The sequence below is a fragment of the Cupressus sempervirens genome, chromosome 11 (assembly GCF_028749045.1).
Source record: "Cupressus sempervirens isolate cs-2001-9-10 chromosome 11, ASM2874904v1, whole genome shotgun sequence".
Taxonomy (NCBI): domain Eukaryota; kingdom Viridiplantae; phylum Streptophyta; class Pinopsida; order Cupressales; family Cupressaceae; genus Cupressus; species Cupressus sempervirens.
The window spans coordinates 227,033,222-227,050,996 of record NC_143128.1 but is presented as its reverse complement, the minus strand read 5'-3'; the positions used below and the strand labels follow the sequence as shown (position 1 = coordinate 227,050,996).

General features: G+C 33.4%; 1 protein-coding gene across 3 annotated transcripts; it reads right to left on the bottom strand.

Annotated features, from left to right (window-relative positions):
- Positions 1-9,659: 9,659 nt before the first annotated feature.
- LOC149528988 (cationic amino acid transporter 1-like) lies at positions 9,660-14,647 on the bottom strand. Of its 3 annotated transcripts, none has more exons than XM_089809638.1 (3): positions 13,564-14,647; positions 13,087-13,471; positions 9,660-11,199 (listed from the first exon to the last, which is right to left on the bottom strand). In XM_089809638.1, the coding sequence occupies exons 2-3, from the start codon at positions 13,460-13,462 to the stop codon at positions 9,860-9,862; spliced, it is 1,716 nt and encodes a 571-aa protein (XP_089665764.1). In that variant the 5' UTR covers positions 13,463-13,471; positions 13,564-14,647; the 3' UTR covers positions 9,660-9,859. The 3 variants fall into 3 exon arrangements, with proteins under 3 accessions (XP_089665764.1, XP_089665765.1, XP_089665766.1); XM_089809639.1 differs by having other exon boundaries at positions 13,601-13,866; XM_089809640.1 differs by having other exon boundaries at positions 13,637-13,866.
- Positions 14,648-17,775: the final 3,128 nt, after the last annotated feature.

The window sequence follows — 17,775 nt, the reverse complement described above, 5'->3', positions numbered from 1 at the left end:
TTGGGTTAGGTTTACCTAAAGAAGAGAAGTAGATGTATATAGAAAATGTATTTTGCAAGTGTCAATGGAAGAGATCAAAAAAAATTATCGACAAGGGTTGTGTAATCAAGCAGGTAGCTAAATGTCTTTGCTAGGATATGCAAATGGTGAACTGAAAAGGATTTGTTCAAGAAATACTAGTCTTATTTCTCATATCATTCTATTTGGTTAAAATCTGAAGAGTTTTTCAAGTTAAAAGTATCTAACAAATTAAACTTCTAATAGGGTGAGAAGGATCTAAAATTAACTCCTTAAAAGAAGTGGCTTATTAGTTTGAATTAGAAAATACTTTTGTGTGGTTACTCCTAATAGAGTAAAAATATTAACAAGTCTGAGGATAATCCCTTAATCGGGTGACTCCTAATAGTATCTTCTCCTAACTAGGCATCATTGTAAGCTCCTAATAGGGTCGTGGCACATTTCAAAGGAGTGCAAAACACTTGTGGGTATTAACTATTGCCATTGTTTTTCTCTTTGATGAAGGGTTTCCATGATAAAAATATTTATATTATTATGTTTACCTGTGTGGATGCTTTTATGATTTTTTTTATTTAATTAGTTTCACAAGTTAACATGGAATGAATGAATGAATGGTTAGATGCTATATCTAGTATTGATTAATCACTTTTGTTAAGTGGTGATTAATGTTTGAACCTAGTGGTTTACTGATTCACACCCACCATCTTGCTCAATTTGTCATCAAGGGAAGAAGACTTAATTGGTTCTTATTAGGTGACTAAATTTCCACTATCATTTTGGAAAGCTTGTGTAAAGCTTTGTTATTGCACTCTATGTTTATAATCAAGAAATAAGTCCCTTATTGTTTGTAGACTTTTTCCTCTAAGAAGGAATTCGATAATCTAGAAATCAATAATGTTCTACATATGTTGACTCATTCAACATTAAATTTTGAGAACCCTACATCAATCCTCAAATTATTTGTTGAATGCAAAAGAGTCATTAATGTTTTGTTATGTTTCAAGGCTTGTGAATGCTAGACCCACCCTTTCTTCATGCCTAATCTTGAAATTCTTTTGCACTCATTACTCAATGTTACACTTTGATATAGTAGACATAATTACTATTCCTATACAATTTCTCCCAAATACTAAACGAAAAGTTCTCTTGTAAAAGTTTCATCATCTATTTCACAATCATTAGTTTAAATGGTGAACATGCTCAAATGGTCTTCCTTCAATGTTGCCTTATTTCCTTCAAATTTTTTATTTCACCCCTAATCTCACAAGAATTCTAGTTTGGAATACCAACAAAGTCTAATTGGATATACCTATTTGGTCCCAAGGGTGATCTTAAAGGTTGGTTTCTCTCTTGTTGGGTATTGTATCTAGATGGAGGCATTTTATATTCTAAGAGTAGCGCTCTCTGTAATGCAATTCCACCTAGTAAAAATATTGGTTAACAACATGGTGTTGAATACATTAGGTTTGTACGCGAGCAATACTAAGCTCTTTATTAGATAAGAAAATATAAATGTCCTTCAATATGTTGTTCAAGACCTTCCATATTTTATTACACATTCTTTTGGCATTGACTAGGATTATATGTCTAAACAAGTATTTCAACATCGAGGGGGATAAGCCTTCCTTGTTCAAAGTCTAAACATAACAGTCTAGGGGATGTAGGGCAAGGAGACAAGGAGTTAATTAAGATATGTCCTAAAACCCATTTGGAATAATTTGTGTGTTATGAGTATCTGTTCTATTCATTAAGCTTCAGAGATCATAATGCATTTGCAATGGTTTTATCTAATTTAAGAGTATTGCCAATAGAATCACTACACTATCTAGATGCATTAACATCATTTTTAGGGGATTGTACAATTACTACCTTATATGTTAGAGATTTCCCTGTATATGTGATATTCTTTTCATTATAACATTTGGAATCTCCAATTTAGGAGCTCCCTTCATGTTAGGATCTTTCTTTAATGTTAATACTCTATCGTATATATTCTAAATTTGAGTAGAAAATACCTTTTCCACTTGGGTTTCATAACCAATAGTTACCACTTACATTTGAAGAGAATTTTCAATATATAGTGAAAATTAAAAAAGCCACGGAAGATACCTTAGATTTAAATCTACAAATCTATAAAGATAAAGCAAAGTTCAGTCATATATATTGTCACATAACTTTAGACATATGCCTTGAACTTTTGCATTGCCATTGCAAGTACTTATCACAATGTTAAAACTAATTAAACATCACAACAAATCGCTAACATTATCATCTCTTCCTATAGATTAATGTTGATACAAGACAATGTTAAACATATAATACATATAATAATAATGTTGAAAAATGTAACCCCATCTAATTAGCTATAGGAATAGATATCAATAAACTCAACCGTGAATGATAATCCTTGGTTATGTCACCATTCTATAATGCAAGTTGATGGGATGCAAACTCAACAAACACACCGCAAAATATCAAAATATCAGTTATTTTTAAATGTCAGTCATAACGATTGTTAACAATGAAGCTAATTTGTTGCCATTCCAAATTGCTCCTTAATGTTCCTAAATAGTTAGGATAAAACCTTAACCTCAAAAAAAAAATCCCTAGTTTGATTATAAATTGTATGTTGAATTAAAAGTAATTCATACCAATTGATAAGATCAAATAAAACCTTTGTCGCTACGACGTATTGCAAGGCTAGGGAAGGTAGTCCCTTTTGATCTCACAAGACAACTAAACAGAATTGGCAAAAATGCATCATAAACAGAAACAAAAAACATCATTGATTTGAAAACATTAAAAGAGCAGGGCCGAGATTGTTCGAAGGAGTTGGTAATGCATTCACAAGCTTTTGAAAATGTAAATTTGAAATCAATGAGTCCAGGGCAGCTGACCAATTTACTGCTCAAATCCGGTGTTTCATAGTTAGGGAGACCACCGGGAAACCCGAAAATTATAGATTTTGGGTATGTTTTGGACTTGATCCGTGGTAGAAGTATTCCTAATACTGTGATGTTGCTATTGGAGATTTGGATCTCTGTAAGGAAGGAGAAAAGACGAAAGGAAACAGGTATGATTTCCCACTCTCTGGAATCAAGCGAAGTTTCTAATATGTATTAAATCCAATGGTCTCAGATATCCATGATCACATTGTATAATGGTTCTTCTGAATTAAAGAATATCGAGACGGATTGCCAATCAAAGTTTAAGGGCATGCTTGAAATCCTTAGGTTATTTGCATATCTCCGGTTTTCTTAATTTTTAGGGCAAGTAAGATATTCCGGCTTATTTAGGCTTCTTCCAATTTTCTTAATATTGTGCAACTCCATATTGCTTGTTGTTGAGAAACATGTGTCTCAACCTTGCAATCTTTTCTTGGAAAATTCCAGAATTAGTTTGTGGGAGTTTTCCACTTGTTTATGCATTGGAAAGTGGTTAGTGAGTTGTTAAATGAGTCTTGTTCTTAGTAGAATATAGGTAGGCTATTTTTAGAGCCTTGATGACTCATTTTGTGACTTTTATGGGGGTCTAGACTAAGAGACAAAATTGTGGACGGGATTACTATTTTTAACCTGGTTGTTTTTCCATATTGGAAATGTAAATGTCAAAAATGGGTAACATGTGGCATGGTAGTTTTGCTCATGGTTTTGTAAAACCATAAGTGGTTTCCAGGTTGTAAAATCACTATAAAAGGAGGGCTTGGGGAGATGTTTGTGTAATTGAGTTTAGTTTGCAAGACTGGTGCTAGAAGGAGTCTCTCCAAGTTCGAGTTGTGGTGATGCGCTCCTGTGAGAACTTGCATTGCAAGTGTATTGTAATCATCTTGGTTTGATAATACATTGTGTGAGTTTTGGAGGGTGGGGTTTTTCTCCCGGAAGGGTTTTCCCACGGTAATCATTGCGTTGTGTATTCTTTGTTATTTTGATTATGTTATTATGCATTTCTTGAGATCTTTGCAATAGTTACTTTGATTTGCATAATCGTACTCTCAAATATTAGCGTAGGAAGCGATTCCGTGCACCTTTGCTTCCTTACAAGTGGTATCAAAGCCTGGCCAGTTTTGGTTCTATTTGTTGGGTACAGGGTTTTTTGAGCTAATCAAGGTTTGAGTGGGAGCTTGTGCAAAGCATTTCATTTCTGTGTTGCAGGATTGAAAAGATGGCGAGCATGTCAGGGAGAATTGATGTTGAAAAGTTTTTTGGCACAAACTTTGAGATGTGGAAGCTAAAGATGGAAGATCTGTTGTCTAATCGAGATCTATGGGATGCAATTGATGAGAACAAGCTGAGGCCCACAGATCCGACATTAGCTGCACAATATGATGTGACTAATAGAAAAGCTAAAGGTCTCATCAGATTGTGTCTTGCAGACTCGATTCTGATTAATGTCCATGAAGAACCTACCGCGAAGAAGCTTTGGAAAAAGCTAAGTGAGATCAATCAAGCGAAATCACTTGTGAATAAGATTTTCTTGAGGAAGAATTTGTATTCCTTGAGAATGGAAGAAGGTGGACAAATTTCTAAGCATCTGGAAAGGTTTAATATGTTGGTGACTCAGTTGACCTCAGTAGGGGTGCCAATGGATGAAGAAGAAAGGTGTCAAATCTTGTTATGTTCGTTGCCAGACTCATGGGATAGTCTTGTGATGGCTATAAGGAGCACTTCAGTTGTCTTGAAGATGGAGGATGTTGTTGGTTCTCTACTTTCTGAGGAGATGAGAAGGAAGGTCTCTCTGAATGCCAAAGATGCTTTGAGTGTTCGCGGAAGACCAAAAGAAAGAGGCAAGAACGAAAAGCAGTATGGCCATTCTAAGTCCAAAAATAAGAGGAGATCGAAATCCCCTAGTAAGTCCAAGGCAATTTGCTAGAATTGCGACAAACCTGGACACTTCCGAAAGGACTGCAAAGAGGAGAAGAAAAAGAAGAAAAAGAAGAAACAAGATTCTGATTCTGAGTCCGAGAAGGAAGATGGAGATGCTTTCATTGCAGCCTTGGCCATTCATTGCAAGTGAAAATGCATGGTTAATAGATTCAGGTGCATCTTTCCACATGACTCCTAATGGGAACTGGTTTAGTAAGTATGAAAATTTTGATGGTGGTAAGGTGTATTTAGGTGATAATTTAGTACTTGATATTGTTGGTCGTGGAAGTATTCGTGTGAAATTTTCTGATGGTAGAATTAGAAGATTTGATGGTGTCTTGCATATCCTTGGACTAGCAAGGAATTTGTTATCTGTTACTAAGCTAATAGATGCGGGTGTGCATGTACAATTTTCTGAAGCAGGTGTAAAAATGGTGAGAGGCGCTATGGTAATAGCGAGAGGAAGTAGATTGGGTACATTGTACCAACTTGATGCACGCACAGTCGAGTGCAATAGTACTTCTGATAAAATTGTGAAAAAGACTACTCAATTGGAGAAGGAGAGAGTTTCTCTTTCAACAGATGGTCGTGATTTTTGGGTACCCAAGGGTGCTCTATCTACCGAATCAAAGTTGTCTGCAAAGAAGACTATGTTATGGCACCAGAGACTTGGCCACATAGGTGAGAAGGGCCTACGAACCTTGAAAAATAAGAACCTTGTTGATGGGTTGAATGACTGCAATCTTGAGTTTGATTTTTGTGAGCATTGTATCTATGGTAAACAAAACCGCATTCAGTTTTACTCGAGTTCTCATAAGTCTTCATGTATTTTAGATCTAATTCATTCAGATGTATTTGGTCCAGTTGATGTTCCTTCTATTGGTAGATCAGTTTATTATGTTTCTTTCATTGATGATTTTAGTAGAAGAACATGGGTTTATTTCCTTAGGAGTAAAGCTGAAGTTTTTGGTCGTTTCAAAGAATTTAAAGCAATGGTTGAATTGCAGACTGGAAAGAAAATAAAATGCTTGAGAACTGATAATGGTGGTGAATTTTGCTCCAATATTTTTGACACATTTTGTAAAAATTGTGGTATTAAAAGAGAGAAGACAACTCCGTATTCTCCACAGCAAAATGGAGTTGCAGAAAGAATGAACAAGACCTTGATGGAGAAGGCTAGGAGTATGCTGAGTGGTGCTGGACTAGAACAAAAGTTCTGAGTTGAAGCTGTAGCTACTACCTGCTACCTGATAAACAGGTCTCCTACATCAGCTCTTGTTGATAAGATGCCAATGGAAGCATGGTCGGGCCACAAGCCTTCACTTAGACATCTGAGAGTGTTTGGTTGTGAGGCATATGCTCATGTGCCAAAGGAGAAGCGAACAAAATTGGACAACAAAGCTATCAAATGTATCTTCATCGGATATAGTTATGGTGTGAAAGGATACAAGCTTTGGGATCCTATTGCACAAAAGGTATTTTATTCCAGAAGTGTTATTTTTAGAGAAACTAAGCCTTCTTCAGTTACAGTGCAGCCAGAACAAATTAAAGAAAAGAAAGATGTGATTCAACTTCCTGCTACACTTGAGAAAGTTGAATCAAGGCCCTTAGAAAGATGAGATGTTGAAGAAAGCTCTACGAGTTCTGAATCATCAGAGGAAGAGGGAGAACCTAATCATGAACCTGAACCTCCTGAACCTGAACCAGATCTTGTTCGAAGATCTACTAGACAAAGGAAACCACCTGAAAGGTATGGGTATTCTCTTGATGATTGGAGGTGCATATTTGCATTGAATGCTAACATTGATGAACTGAGATCTATAGAAGAGGCTCTTGGTATGAATGATTCAGAGTCCTGGAAAATAGCCATGGATGAAGAAATGGCAGCTCTTAAGAGGAATCGAACATGAGACCTTGTACCATTGCTTGAAGGACGAAAGCCCGTTGGTTGTAAATGGGTGTTCAAAAAGAAGATGGGTTTAGATGGAAGCATTGAGAAGTATAAAGCACGTTTAGTTGCAAAAGGTTACTCTCAAGTTGAGGGAGTAGATTATGGTGAGATTTTTTCTCCAGTAGCCAAAATGACATCCATTAGATTTTTGCTTTCTATTGCAACAGCTTATGACCTAGAGATCAAGCAAATGGATGTGAAAACTGCTTTCCTTCATGGAGATTTGGAGGAAGAAATTTACATGTCACAGCTAGAGCACTATGAGGTGAAAGGTAAAAGTCATTTGGTCTGTAAATTGAAGAAATCCTTGTATGGTTTAAAACAGAGTCCTAGGATGTGGTACCAGAAGTTTGATACATATGTGTTGAGTTTGGGATTTGTGCGATCTAAATCTGATCATTGTATATATTTCAAATCTGATGGTGATGGTTTTCTGGTTATTGCCTTGTATGTCGATGACATGTTGTTTATTGGCAAAGGAAAATGTTTGATTGCAAAGTTAAAATCTCAACTCTCAATAAAATTTGAAATGAAAGATCTTGGTGTAGCTAGGCACATTCTGGGAATGGAGATTATAAGAGATAGACGGAATAGAAGGCTTTGGCTAGGCCAAAGTAAGTATGTTGGTACTATTTTGAAAAGATTCAATATGCAGGATTCAAGACCATTGAGTGTTCCAGTTACTATGGGAACAAAGCTTTCTACCTCATAGTGTCCTACATCCCCATTGGAGATGGAAGAGATGAGTCGAGTACCATATCAGAGTGTTGTTGGAAGTTTGATGTATGCTATGGTTTGTACAAGACCAGACATTGCCCAAGCAGTGGGAGTACTTTCCCGTTATATGTCTAATCTAGGAAGAGCACATTGGGATGCAGTCAAAAGAGTTTTCAGATACTTGCGGGGTAACTCAAAGTACTCAATATGTTTTCATAGAACAGGAAGTGAGCATTCCTTGGGTATTCAAGGCTATGTGGATTCAGACTGGGCTGGTGATGTTGATAGAAGAAGATCCACCAGTGCATATATGTTTACATTATTTGGTGGTGCAATCAGTTGGATGAGTAAGCGACAGGCTGTAGTCGCTTTGTCCACTACTGAGGCAGAGTATATGGCAACTACTCATGCCTGCAAAGAAGCCATCTAGCTAAAGAGATTATGTTCAGATATAGAGTTCAAATAGGGTGCAGTGACAATTTATAGTGACAGCCAGAGCGCAATTTGCCTAGCGAAGAACCCGACTTTTCATGCAAGGACCAAGCACATCGATGTACAATATCATTTTGTGAGAGATATGGTCAAGGATGGCAAGGTGAAGCTGGAAAAGGTAGAGACTTTGGCGAATGTTGCTGATGCATTAACTAAGCCTGTGAACACAGAGAAATTCAGATGGTGTTCAGAGTCTATGGGCCTCTCGGCCCCTAGCAATTAAGTCCATGATATTTCGGATCCCCTGACTCTTGCAAGGTGTTCGACAAGTGGGAGAATGTTGAGAAACATGTGTCTCAACCTTGCAATCTTTTCTTAGAAAATTCCAGAATTAGTTTGTGAGAGTTTTCCACTTGTTTATGCATTGAAAAGTGGTTAGTGAGTTGTTAAATGAGTCTTGTCCTTAGTAGAATATAGGTAGGCTATTTTTAGATCCTTGATGACTCATTTTGTGACTTTTATGGGGGTCTAGACTAAGAGACAAAATTGTGGACGAGATTACTATTTTTAACCTGGTTGTTTTTCCATATTGGAAATGTAAATGTCAAAAATGGGTAACATATGGCATGGTAGTTTTGCTCATGGTTTTCTAAAATCATAAGTGGTTTTCAGGTTGTAAAATCACTATAAAAGGAGGGCTTGGGGAGGTGTTTGTGTAATTGAGTTTAGTTTGCAAGACTGGTGCTAGAAGGAGTCTCTCCAAGTTCGAGTTGTGGTGATGCGCTCCTGTAAGAACTTGCATTGCAAGTGTATTGTAATCATCTTGGTTTGATAATACATTGTGTGAGTTTTGGAGGGTGGGGTTTTTCTCCCGGAAGGGTTTTCCCACGGTAATCATTGTGTTGTGTATTCTTTGTTATTTTGATTATGTTATTATGCATTTCTTGAGATCTTTGCAATAGTTACTTTGATTTGCATAATCGTCCTCTCAAAGATTAGCGTAGGAAGCGATTCCGCGCACCTTTACTTCCTTACACTTGTGACATGGTTTACATTTGTGAAACAGATTCAAGGATCATGTACAATCATTTTTTAGCAGTACCTTTTTACATTATACTCATGACAGAGCCTAAAGTTTCTCGGATTGATGCCCTCTCAATTTATTGAACTATGGAAGGAATGCAGAGCTAATAATCCCCATAAAAGCTATTTTCATTAGTCTATGTATCCATAAGATTGGAGTTACAACAAAAGGCCTGGCCTTTTAGACAACATATAAGCTACTTATATTAGCTTATGTATCATATATTACTACGATCACAGGAATGCCTAATCTTTCTGTGAAAAGAAAACCACAAGCCTAATGAAAATAAGCCAAAAAAAATGCAAGTTGTTATAGATTATATGCATCTCTAGTAAAACAAATCTTTCCAATTAAGCCATAATAGAAGCCCTTGGGTAGATCAGAACAATCAAGTCATTGGAAACGCAACAGGCAGAGATTATAATTGTGCATATTAAGACTTTGCAGGTCCCGGTGGAAATTTACACTTCCATTAGATTAGTTAAAAAAAGAGAGATAGGAATCCATCTATCCTATCTTCTGTTAGAAAATATCTGTGCTTCTATCCCATGTTAATGAATGTAGTATACGATGGATTCTCTACAGAAACTTGAACTATTAGAACACATATCTTGCTAATATTTTATTTAGAATATTTCCCCCTTTCAAATTCATAATAAGTATACACAGAGAATCATTTTCCTTAAGAGTTTGATTTATCATTACAAAATCTAACCCCTTTAGAACAATACACCAAATAAGTAAATAAAAATACCCAGCTCCATCAAATTTTGTACAAGATTTTCAATGCCAAACCTAAGCAGGAGCCATGCTATTCTCTTTTTCTATCCTTTCCGCCTCTGAGACTTTGGCAATGTCATAGGATGCATGCAGTCCAAAGAAAAAGTAGTACACCAGAATTATCCCTGTCCAAACAGCAAACCTGATGAATGAAGCATTGTCTATGGAGCCCAAAAGAAAAATGTTGATAGCAATGGACAGAGCAGGTATCCATGGCACCAGGGGTACTCCCCACAATTTTGGAGCTCTAGCCTGAGGAACAAGCAAATTTAACCCCAATGTCCCCAAGAACAATATGGAAACTGTAATAACATAACCTATCCACCCATCACTTCTAGCCCAATATATAGCAGTCCCAATGGAGGAGCCAATAATAATGACTATGAACATGATGAACAACGATTGGTCCTTCCTGTTTGTTTCACCTGTTACATAGTATCTTCTAACTAATAGCCCTATGGCTACTAAGCTGAATATGACCAAAGTGCTGATGGAAAGGAGATTTGAAAGAATATCCAACTCTGTGAAAAATGCAATGATTGCAGTGGCTAGGACCATTATAACGGTTGCATTGATAGGAGTTCCTGTCTTCTCGTGCACTAATGCAAACCATGGGGGGAACATGTGTGTCCTTGCAATATGGGTGAGATACCGAGCTTGGCCTACAACACTTACCATAAGGACAGTGAACATGCCCTTAAGTGCTCCTATGGCTACTATGTACTTTGCCCAATTTAGTCCAGCCCGTTGAAATGCAATACTGAATGGAGCTTGAGTATCAATATCTTTGTAATTTTGCATCAAGCAAAGAGTCATGGCCATGAGACAATAGGCTGTTATGATGACCACCATTGACCCAACTAGCCCAACTGGAATATCAATAGCAGGATTCTTTGTTTCCTCGGCCATTGTAGAAACTGCATCAAAACCTACATATGCGAAAAAGAGTACTGAAGCTGCTTTGAAAACGCCTCTGACTCCAAAGGGCATAAAATCTGAATAGTTTGATGTTTTTGCTTGTGTTAGCCCTGCAATAATAACAAATATGATAATCCCAATGTGAATTGCTGATGCAATGTAGTTTATAATCGATGTAAACTTGGTGCTCTTTATAGCAACTATTGCAGTTACGAAAAGAACTGCAACTGCTATGGGATCCAACTCATTGTAGCCTTCAGCAAGTTGAGTTTTGATGCGAAAATCTGTTGCTTGATGATTCAAGAGTGAAGCAAGGTAGGAGGTAAATGCTCTTGCAACTGCTGCCCCGCTAACAACATACTCTAGAAGGATGTTCCCTGCACCTATAAATGCTACAAAGTCCCCCAATTCTACTCTTAGATAGGCAAAGGACCCACCTGCACAAAATATATATATATATATATACTGTAAGAGATAAACAGAGTCATGAATAATTTCAGTTATAGCTAACAAATACTCTTTCTAAGAGCCAATTTCTTAAGAAAGGTTTAGATTGCTAATCTTAGAAGCCCTCATGAAGGGACAGCCTTTTACAAATTGATAGATTGATGCTCCGTGATTTAATAGATCTTTTTCCATGTAAATTCATTCCTTTCAAGTTTATAAATCTCTTAGTACAAGTAGATGAGAATTAGCTAGGTCCATGATATATAGCTGTAAAAGTAATTCACAACTTTTCATTGTTCGAATTGACTTCACAAAAGAAAACTTTTAGCTGCACTTTGGTTTTTTTTATGATTTAAGGTTTCATAAAGGAGTAGTAACAGGCTTTTGAGAATGAAGGAAAGGATGCAACGAATGTAGGCATTAATGTGAGCATATTTAACCATGCAATAAAATGTACGTTTTAGAAATCAGTTACAGAGACGCAGGAGCAAATGTAAATTCTGTCCAACTACATAGAAATTGAGAGCAACAAGGTGTTAGAATTTATATTTATTTCTACTGAACTGTACAACAGAACATCCATATCAATTTTAGAAAACTAAATGTTAAAAGATATCAGATTTTTACAGTCCAGAATTTAATTTTGCTATTACTCATGGATTTGATCATTTTGAGAATTTTCATCAATGTTTCAGATCAAACAATAGATCAACATAGCGTGATCCAAAATGTTGATGAAAAAGTTTAACACAATCAATCCAAAAGTAATAGCAAAATTAAACTGAAGGTTGTTAAGCTGATAATTAAGGACCTTGAAAGAAGTAGTTGAATCCATACATTATCAAAAGACACAACTTCTGAAAGGAACTTGAAAATTGTTAGAAGACGCAATTCTTGGTCTCATAGATTGATCATGTCGTGGACATAATTAAAACTTCTTTCATTCTTTCAATATCCATAAGTTATTTTTTCATTAGTTCATGTATCACATAACATTGGAATCGCAGTTACAAGGCCTGGCCTTTTAGCCAGCACCCAGCAAAAGCTACTTATAATAGCTTATTTATCACATATTAGTGGAATCACAACGACAACACCTAATGTTTTGGTCAAAAGATAGGCATGCTTCACATGAAAAACAAAAACAAAAATGCTAGTTATTATATAATATATACTGTTTGTGTCTGATAAAAAAAATAGGTGCAAGAAGCTATAAGAGAAGCCCTCAAAAGTAGATCGGGACTGTCAAGTCACTGGAAATCATGAATGATGGTCACAGATTCACTAAGGTTTATCTTAAATTAGTGGAAGCAGCTCATGCGCAAAAAGGTTGTAGTGCATACTAGGACTTCACTTTACAGATCCCAATAGCTATCGATTATTTCATAGAATTGAAAAAAACAACAGAACATATCCTTCTCTATTCCATTGTAAGGAATGGAGACTATGGAGCCTGTGAAGAAACTCGAACTGTTGAATAGTAACTATGAGTGTCTCTCTCTCTTACTTCCAAAACCTTTACAATCAATTACATTTCACTCTCCTCTATTTACATTTCAGCCTATCCAATAGATTAATACTGAGATTTTCTAAAATTTGACCTATGTTTATTTCTTCTTAACATATGTTTGATCAAACAATAATCAGACTTCTAAACAATAAGCAATTCTAGACCTACGTTTCTTTCATCATATGTTTCGGTTCACTTTTTCTTAATTTTCCAAGAACGATAATCAACTTTTAAGAAAAAAGCTTGTAACGACATGCGATGCTACTGCATGGAGAATATGGAAAAACAGAAAAAATGAGAGAAATTCCAAAACAGCAAACAATACCTATTTATTAGGAGACAAAAACTAAAAAATCTACAATATTACCTGCTGAAGGAATCTCCACAGCGAATTCAGTGTAACAGAGCACAGAAAGCAGGGCAGCGACTCCTGATACAACATAGGACAACAAAACTGCAGGCCCTGCATCCTTATTGGCTTCCAATCCTGTTAAGACGAAAATGCCAGCACCAACAATTGCACCGACACCAAACCAGATCAAGTCCCACCAGTTGAGAGACTTCTTCATCTCATGTCCACTACGAATTCTGACCTCATTCATTTCCACCTCAACCAAAGACCTTGAAAACATCCTATCCTTAAGTCTCTTTCTAGTGTCTTTCAATGCAGTTGTATAAGTTCCCCAGTTCTGAAAGGACTCTTCTGGTAGAAATTGGCCATTGCCAAATGTACATGCCCCCATCCTGCCTAACTGCAAGTACACAAGATACCCAAATCAGGAATACCAAAAAAGAGTCCAGAACTGACCCAAATCAGAAATAGCAAGATGAATCCTCTACTAACCGTAAATCAGAAATGGCAAGATGAATCGTCTGCTAACCCTAATCAGGAATGGCTTTAAGAATCCTCTACTAACCCTAATCAGGAATAGAGAGAAGAATCCTCTACAGAACCAAATCAGAAATACCGAGAAGAATCCTCTACTGAACCAAATCAGTGATGGCAAGAAGAATTCTCTACCAACCCTAATGAGGAATGGCAAGAAGAATTCTCTACTGAACCAAATGAGGAATAGCAAGAGGAATCCTCTACTGACCCAAATTAGTGATGGCAAGAAGAATCCTATACTAACCCTAATGAGGAATGGCAAGAAGAATCCTCTACTGAACCAAATCAGGAATACCGAGAAGAATCCTCTACTAAACCAAATCAGGAATACCGAGAAGAATCCTCTACTGAACCAAATTAGTGATGGCAAGAAGAATTCTCTACTAACCCTAATGAGGAATGGCAAGAAGAATTCTCTACTGAACCAAATGAGGAATAGCAAGAAGAATCCTCTGCTGACCCAGATTAGTGATGGCAAGAAGAATCCTCTACTACCCCAAATCAGTGATGGCAAGAACAATTCTCTACTGAACCAAATCAGGAATGGGGAGAAGAAGCCTTCGACTTTATGCAATCAGAGTTTGCGGAAAACCTATATTAATGGAAAACTGCAAGCAGACTATGCATGAAACATGCATGTAAGATCAAGAGGACTCCCGCATGTTATTAGTAGACTAAGGAATATGATATATTAGCAAACATTTGGCTAACTGCTGTTAACCTCTGTTTAACTCGCAGAAGATGAGGGCTGATAGCTTCAAGTGCTAACAGTTGAGACAGAGTCACAGATTGTAACAACGAATTGGGCCAATAGACTCGGGGATGAACGGTGTTTATGTATATAGAGGCATTCAATATGTAGATTCAAAAGGCTGTTTTGGGATGTAGCCATCAAGAGAATGGGAAGTTTATCTGTAGAAATATTTGAAAGATTCACTGTTATTTTTAGAAAGTAGACATTCTCGGAGATTCACATGACCACATGCTAAAGTAAACAATCGTAGACCCAGTTTTTCTCCCGCTTTTTTGTCGCAGAAATCAACTGCCGCTTGAAAAGGCGAGATTGGTGGTAGTCATGGAATTTTAAGTACTTTCTGATCGTAATTATAGTCAAGCAAATTCGTACACATTGAAATACAGGGCAGTCAAAGAGTGTGAAAATTAAAGAAAATTAGATTGTGTTTTAAATATGTTTGAAAAATTGTATCACTATTTTAGTGTAAATGTTCATTTATTAGAAAATTTAATTTTAGGTTAATTATTATTCTATTAAGTGAAAATAAAATTAATAGACGCTTTTTCTTAACTTAAACATCATTCTTGTGCTGAACTTAATCTTATTTTTCATACTAACTCTTATCATATTTCATAATTAATTGACTAAGAATGCAAAGAAGATTTTTAAAGAAAATAATTATCAATGTTTATAATCAAATCAAATCAGACTTAATATGGTTGAAATCAAGTTAAGATTTGCAAATAGATCGATATGAATGAAAAATATAACAAAATTTCTATATATTCAACTAAATCAAATCTCTATTTTTGACTTAATATTATAAATAATGAACCTATTTTTGACTCGATAGTTTAAATTTTCCTACAAAAAATAATAATTTATAATATAAAAAATCAAAATTATTAAAAATAGAAAAAAAAAAAATCATGTATGCAGACAAAGCATTACTTTATTTAATCATTTTAAATTTAAAATAAAGTAAAAATAATTTTTATTTATATATTCAATTAATCAAATTGTATTTCTATATTACTTTAAAAATAAAATATTAAAATACTTCACGTAAGATAAACCCACTATAAATTTTATATGATGTTTGTTTTAAAAGATCAATATATGTATGCTTAAGAGTATATCTTTGAATATTTATTTTAAATTAAAATAAAAGAATAGAAAATAATATTTTAAACATAATCTATAATTAGTCGATATTATTTTTAATGTAGGATTGTCCTTGTACTTCCTCGTAAAACTTACAAAAAAAATTTAGAAACCTATAGAATCATTTTGCACTCTGTTAAATTTTTAAATTTTATTTGAAAAATTCTCTTCCTATCTATTTTTAATGAGTAAATAATTATTACTAATTATTCTTTTTATTAATCAATTTGAATATTAAAATAAACAATAACATTGTATAAAATAATAGCAAATAAATAAATTTAATTGTATAAAACTTATTTTTTAGGTTTAAAAAAATGTATTTTTTAATAAATTATAATATAACAAGTTTATTTATTATTTAATTTGATTGTTCTTTTACTAATAAAAGCAAAAAAAAAATTATTAATTAAAATAATTATTACATTTTTTCCTTTTTATCAATTAAAATAAAATATATATAAATGCAACCATAACATTTAAATTAAATAAATTTTAATAATATCTTCATAAGTTTAAGATTACTTTTTATATTAACAATTAAATAAATAAATAATCTTAATAAAAAATAACTATCATCTATTTAATTAATTTAAACAAATTTAGTAGACCAAAGTTTATTATCATAGAAAATAAATATGGTGTATTTAATTATTTTTAAAAACCTCCATAGATAAGATACGATAAGATAAATTTATTAATGTCCCAAGGGAGACCAACAAGGATCTATGGGACTGAAAACTAATAGAACAAGAAGCAAAGAACCAGCAGACCACCAAACAGTGGTCGGGAAAGCAAACAGAAGAGAAAAACCGAAAAAAATACAAGACATAGACTAAGGGTTCTTCCTAGGCTAGAAGAAGTCCAGCACTAAAGGATACAGACCCAGGTGAGGGAGAACATGTATGTTGTTATTTTTTACTTTATCTTTTTAATTAATCATTTTGAAAATAAAAATAAACAATAATATTGTATAAAAAATATTAGAATAGATCAAATTAGTTGTATAAAACTTAAAACTTATGTTTTTTTTGGTAAAAATATATATATGTATTAATAAAATAAAGTATTACTAGTGATTACACACTTTTGTGCTTGCAATGATAAGCTGATAGGTACTCAATATTTTTATTTAAAAAAATTAATATAATCTTATGTGAACAAATTAGATTATTAATAATTTTCAAATTAAATAACATAATATTTACTAAAATCTTTTAAATAGATTAATATATATTATTTATTTAAATTCAATTTATCAAATATGGAAAAAAAATCATTTAAAAAAATCTCATCTAAGAATCTATTATGAAAAATTAATAATATGGAAAAATAACATCTCTAACAAATATTATATTGACTAAATGAATTATAGAAACTAAAAACAATATTTAAAGAAAAAACTTATCTAATATAAAAAATAAATTAAAATAATTTAAAAACTAAAACCTAAATCAATTTTAAATATCAAAAGTTAAATAAATAGAGATCACAATATGAGCTAATGTGGAGATCACAAGGAATTGTTTTTTAAATAAATACGAAAAGAGAAATAATAGTTAAAATTGGAGATTTAAAATATAAACTTATGTGAACAAATTAGATTATTAATAATTTTCAATTTAAATAACATAATATTTACTAAAATCGTTTACATAGATTAATAAATATTATTTATTTAAATTTGATTTATCAAATATGAAAAAAAAATCATTTTAGAAAACTCCATCGAAAAATTTATTATAAAAAATTGATAAGAGAAATAAATAATAATAATAATAATATGAAAAAATAGCGATGTGTCTAACAAATATTCTAAACAAATTATAGAAACTAAAAAACAATATTTTAAAAAAAAATAAACCAATATAAAAAATAATTTAAAAATTAAAATAGAAATCAATTTTAAAAATCAAAAGTTAAATAAATAGATATCACAACATAAACTAATATGGAGATCACAAGAAACTATTATTTTTAAGTAAATAGAAAAAAGAAAAACAATAGTTAAAAGTGGAGATAACAACTAATAAATATTAAAATAAGAGTTAAAAGAAGAGTAGATAAAAACTAGCCAATAGATAATTAACAGGAAGGATTTACAATTAAATAAATAGTTTCTCAATATTTTATTTTCATAAAAAATAATTGCCATCTATTTAATTATTTTAAACAAACATAAATTTAAGATTTTTTTTATTAAAAAAAAAAAATTCAATTTTTTTCTCAATATACATTTTTTCTCTATTTGTTAATAAATAAAATAA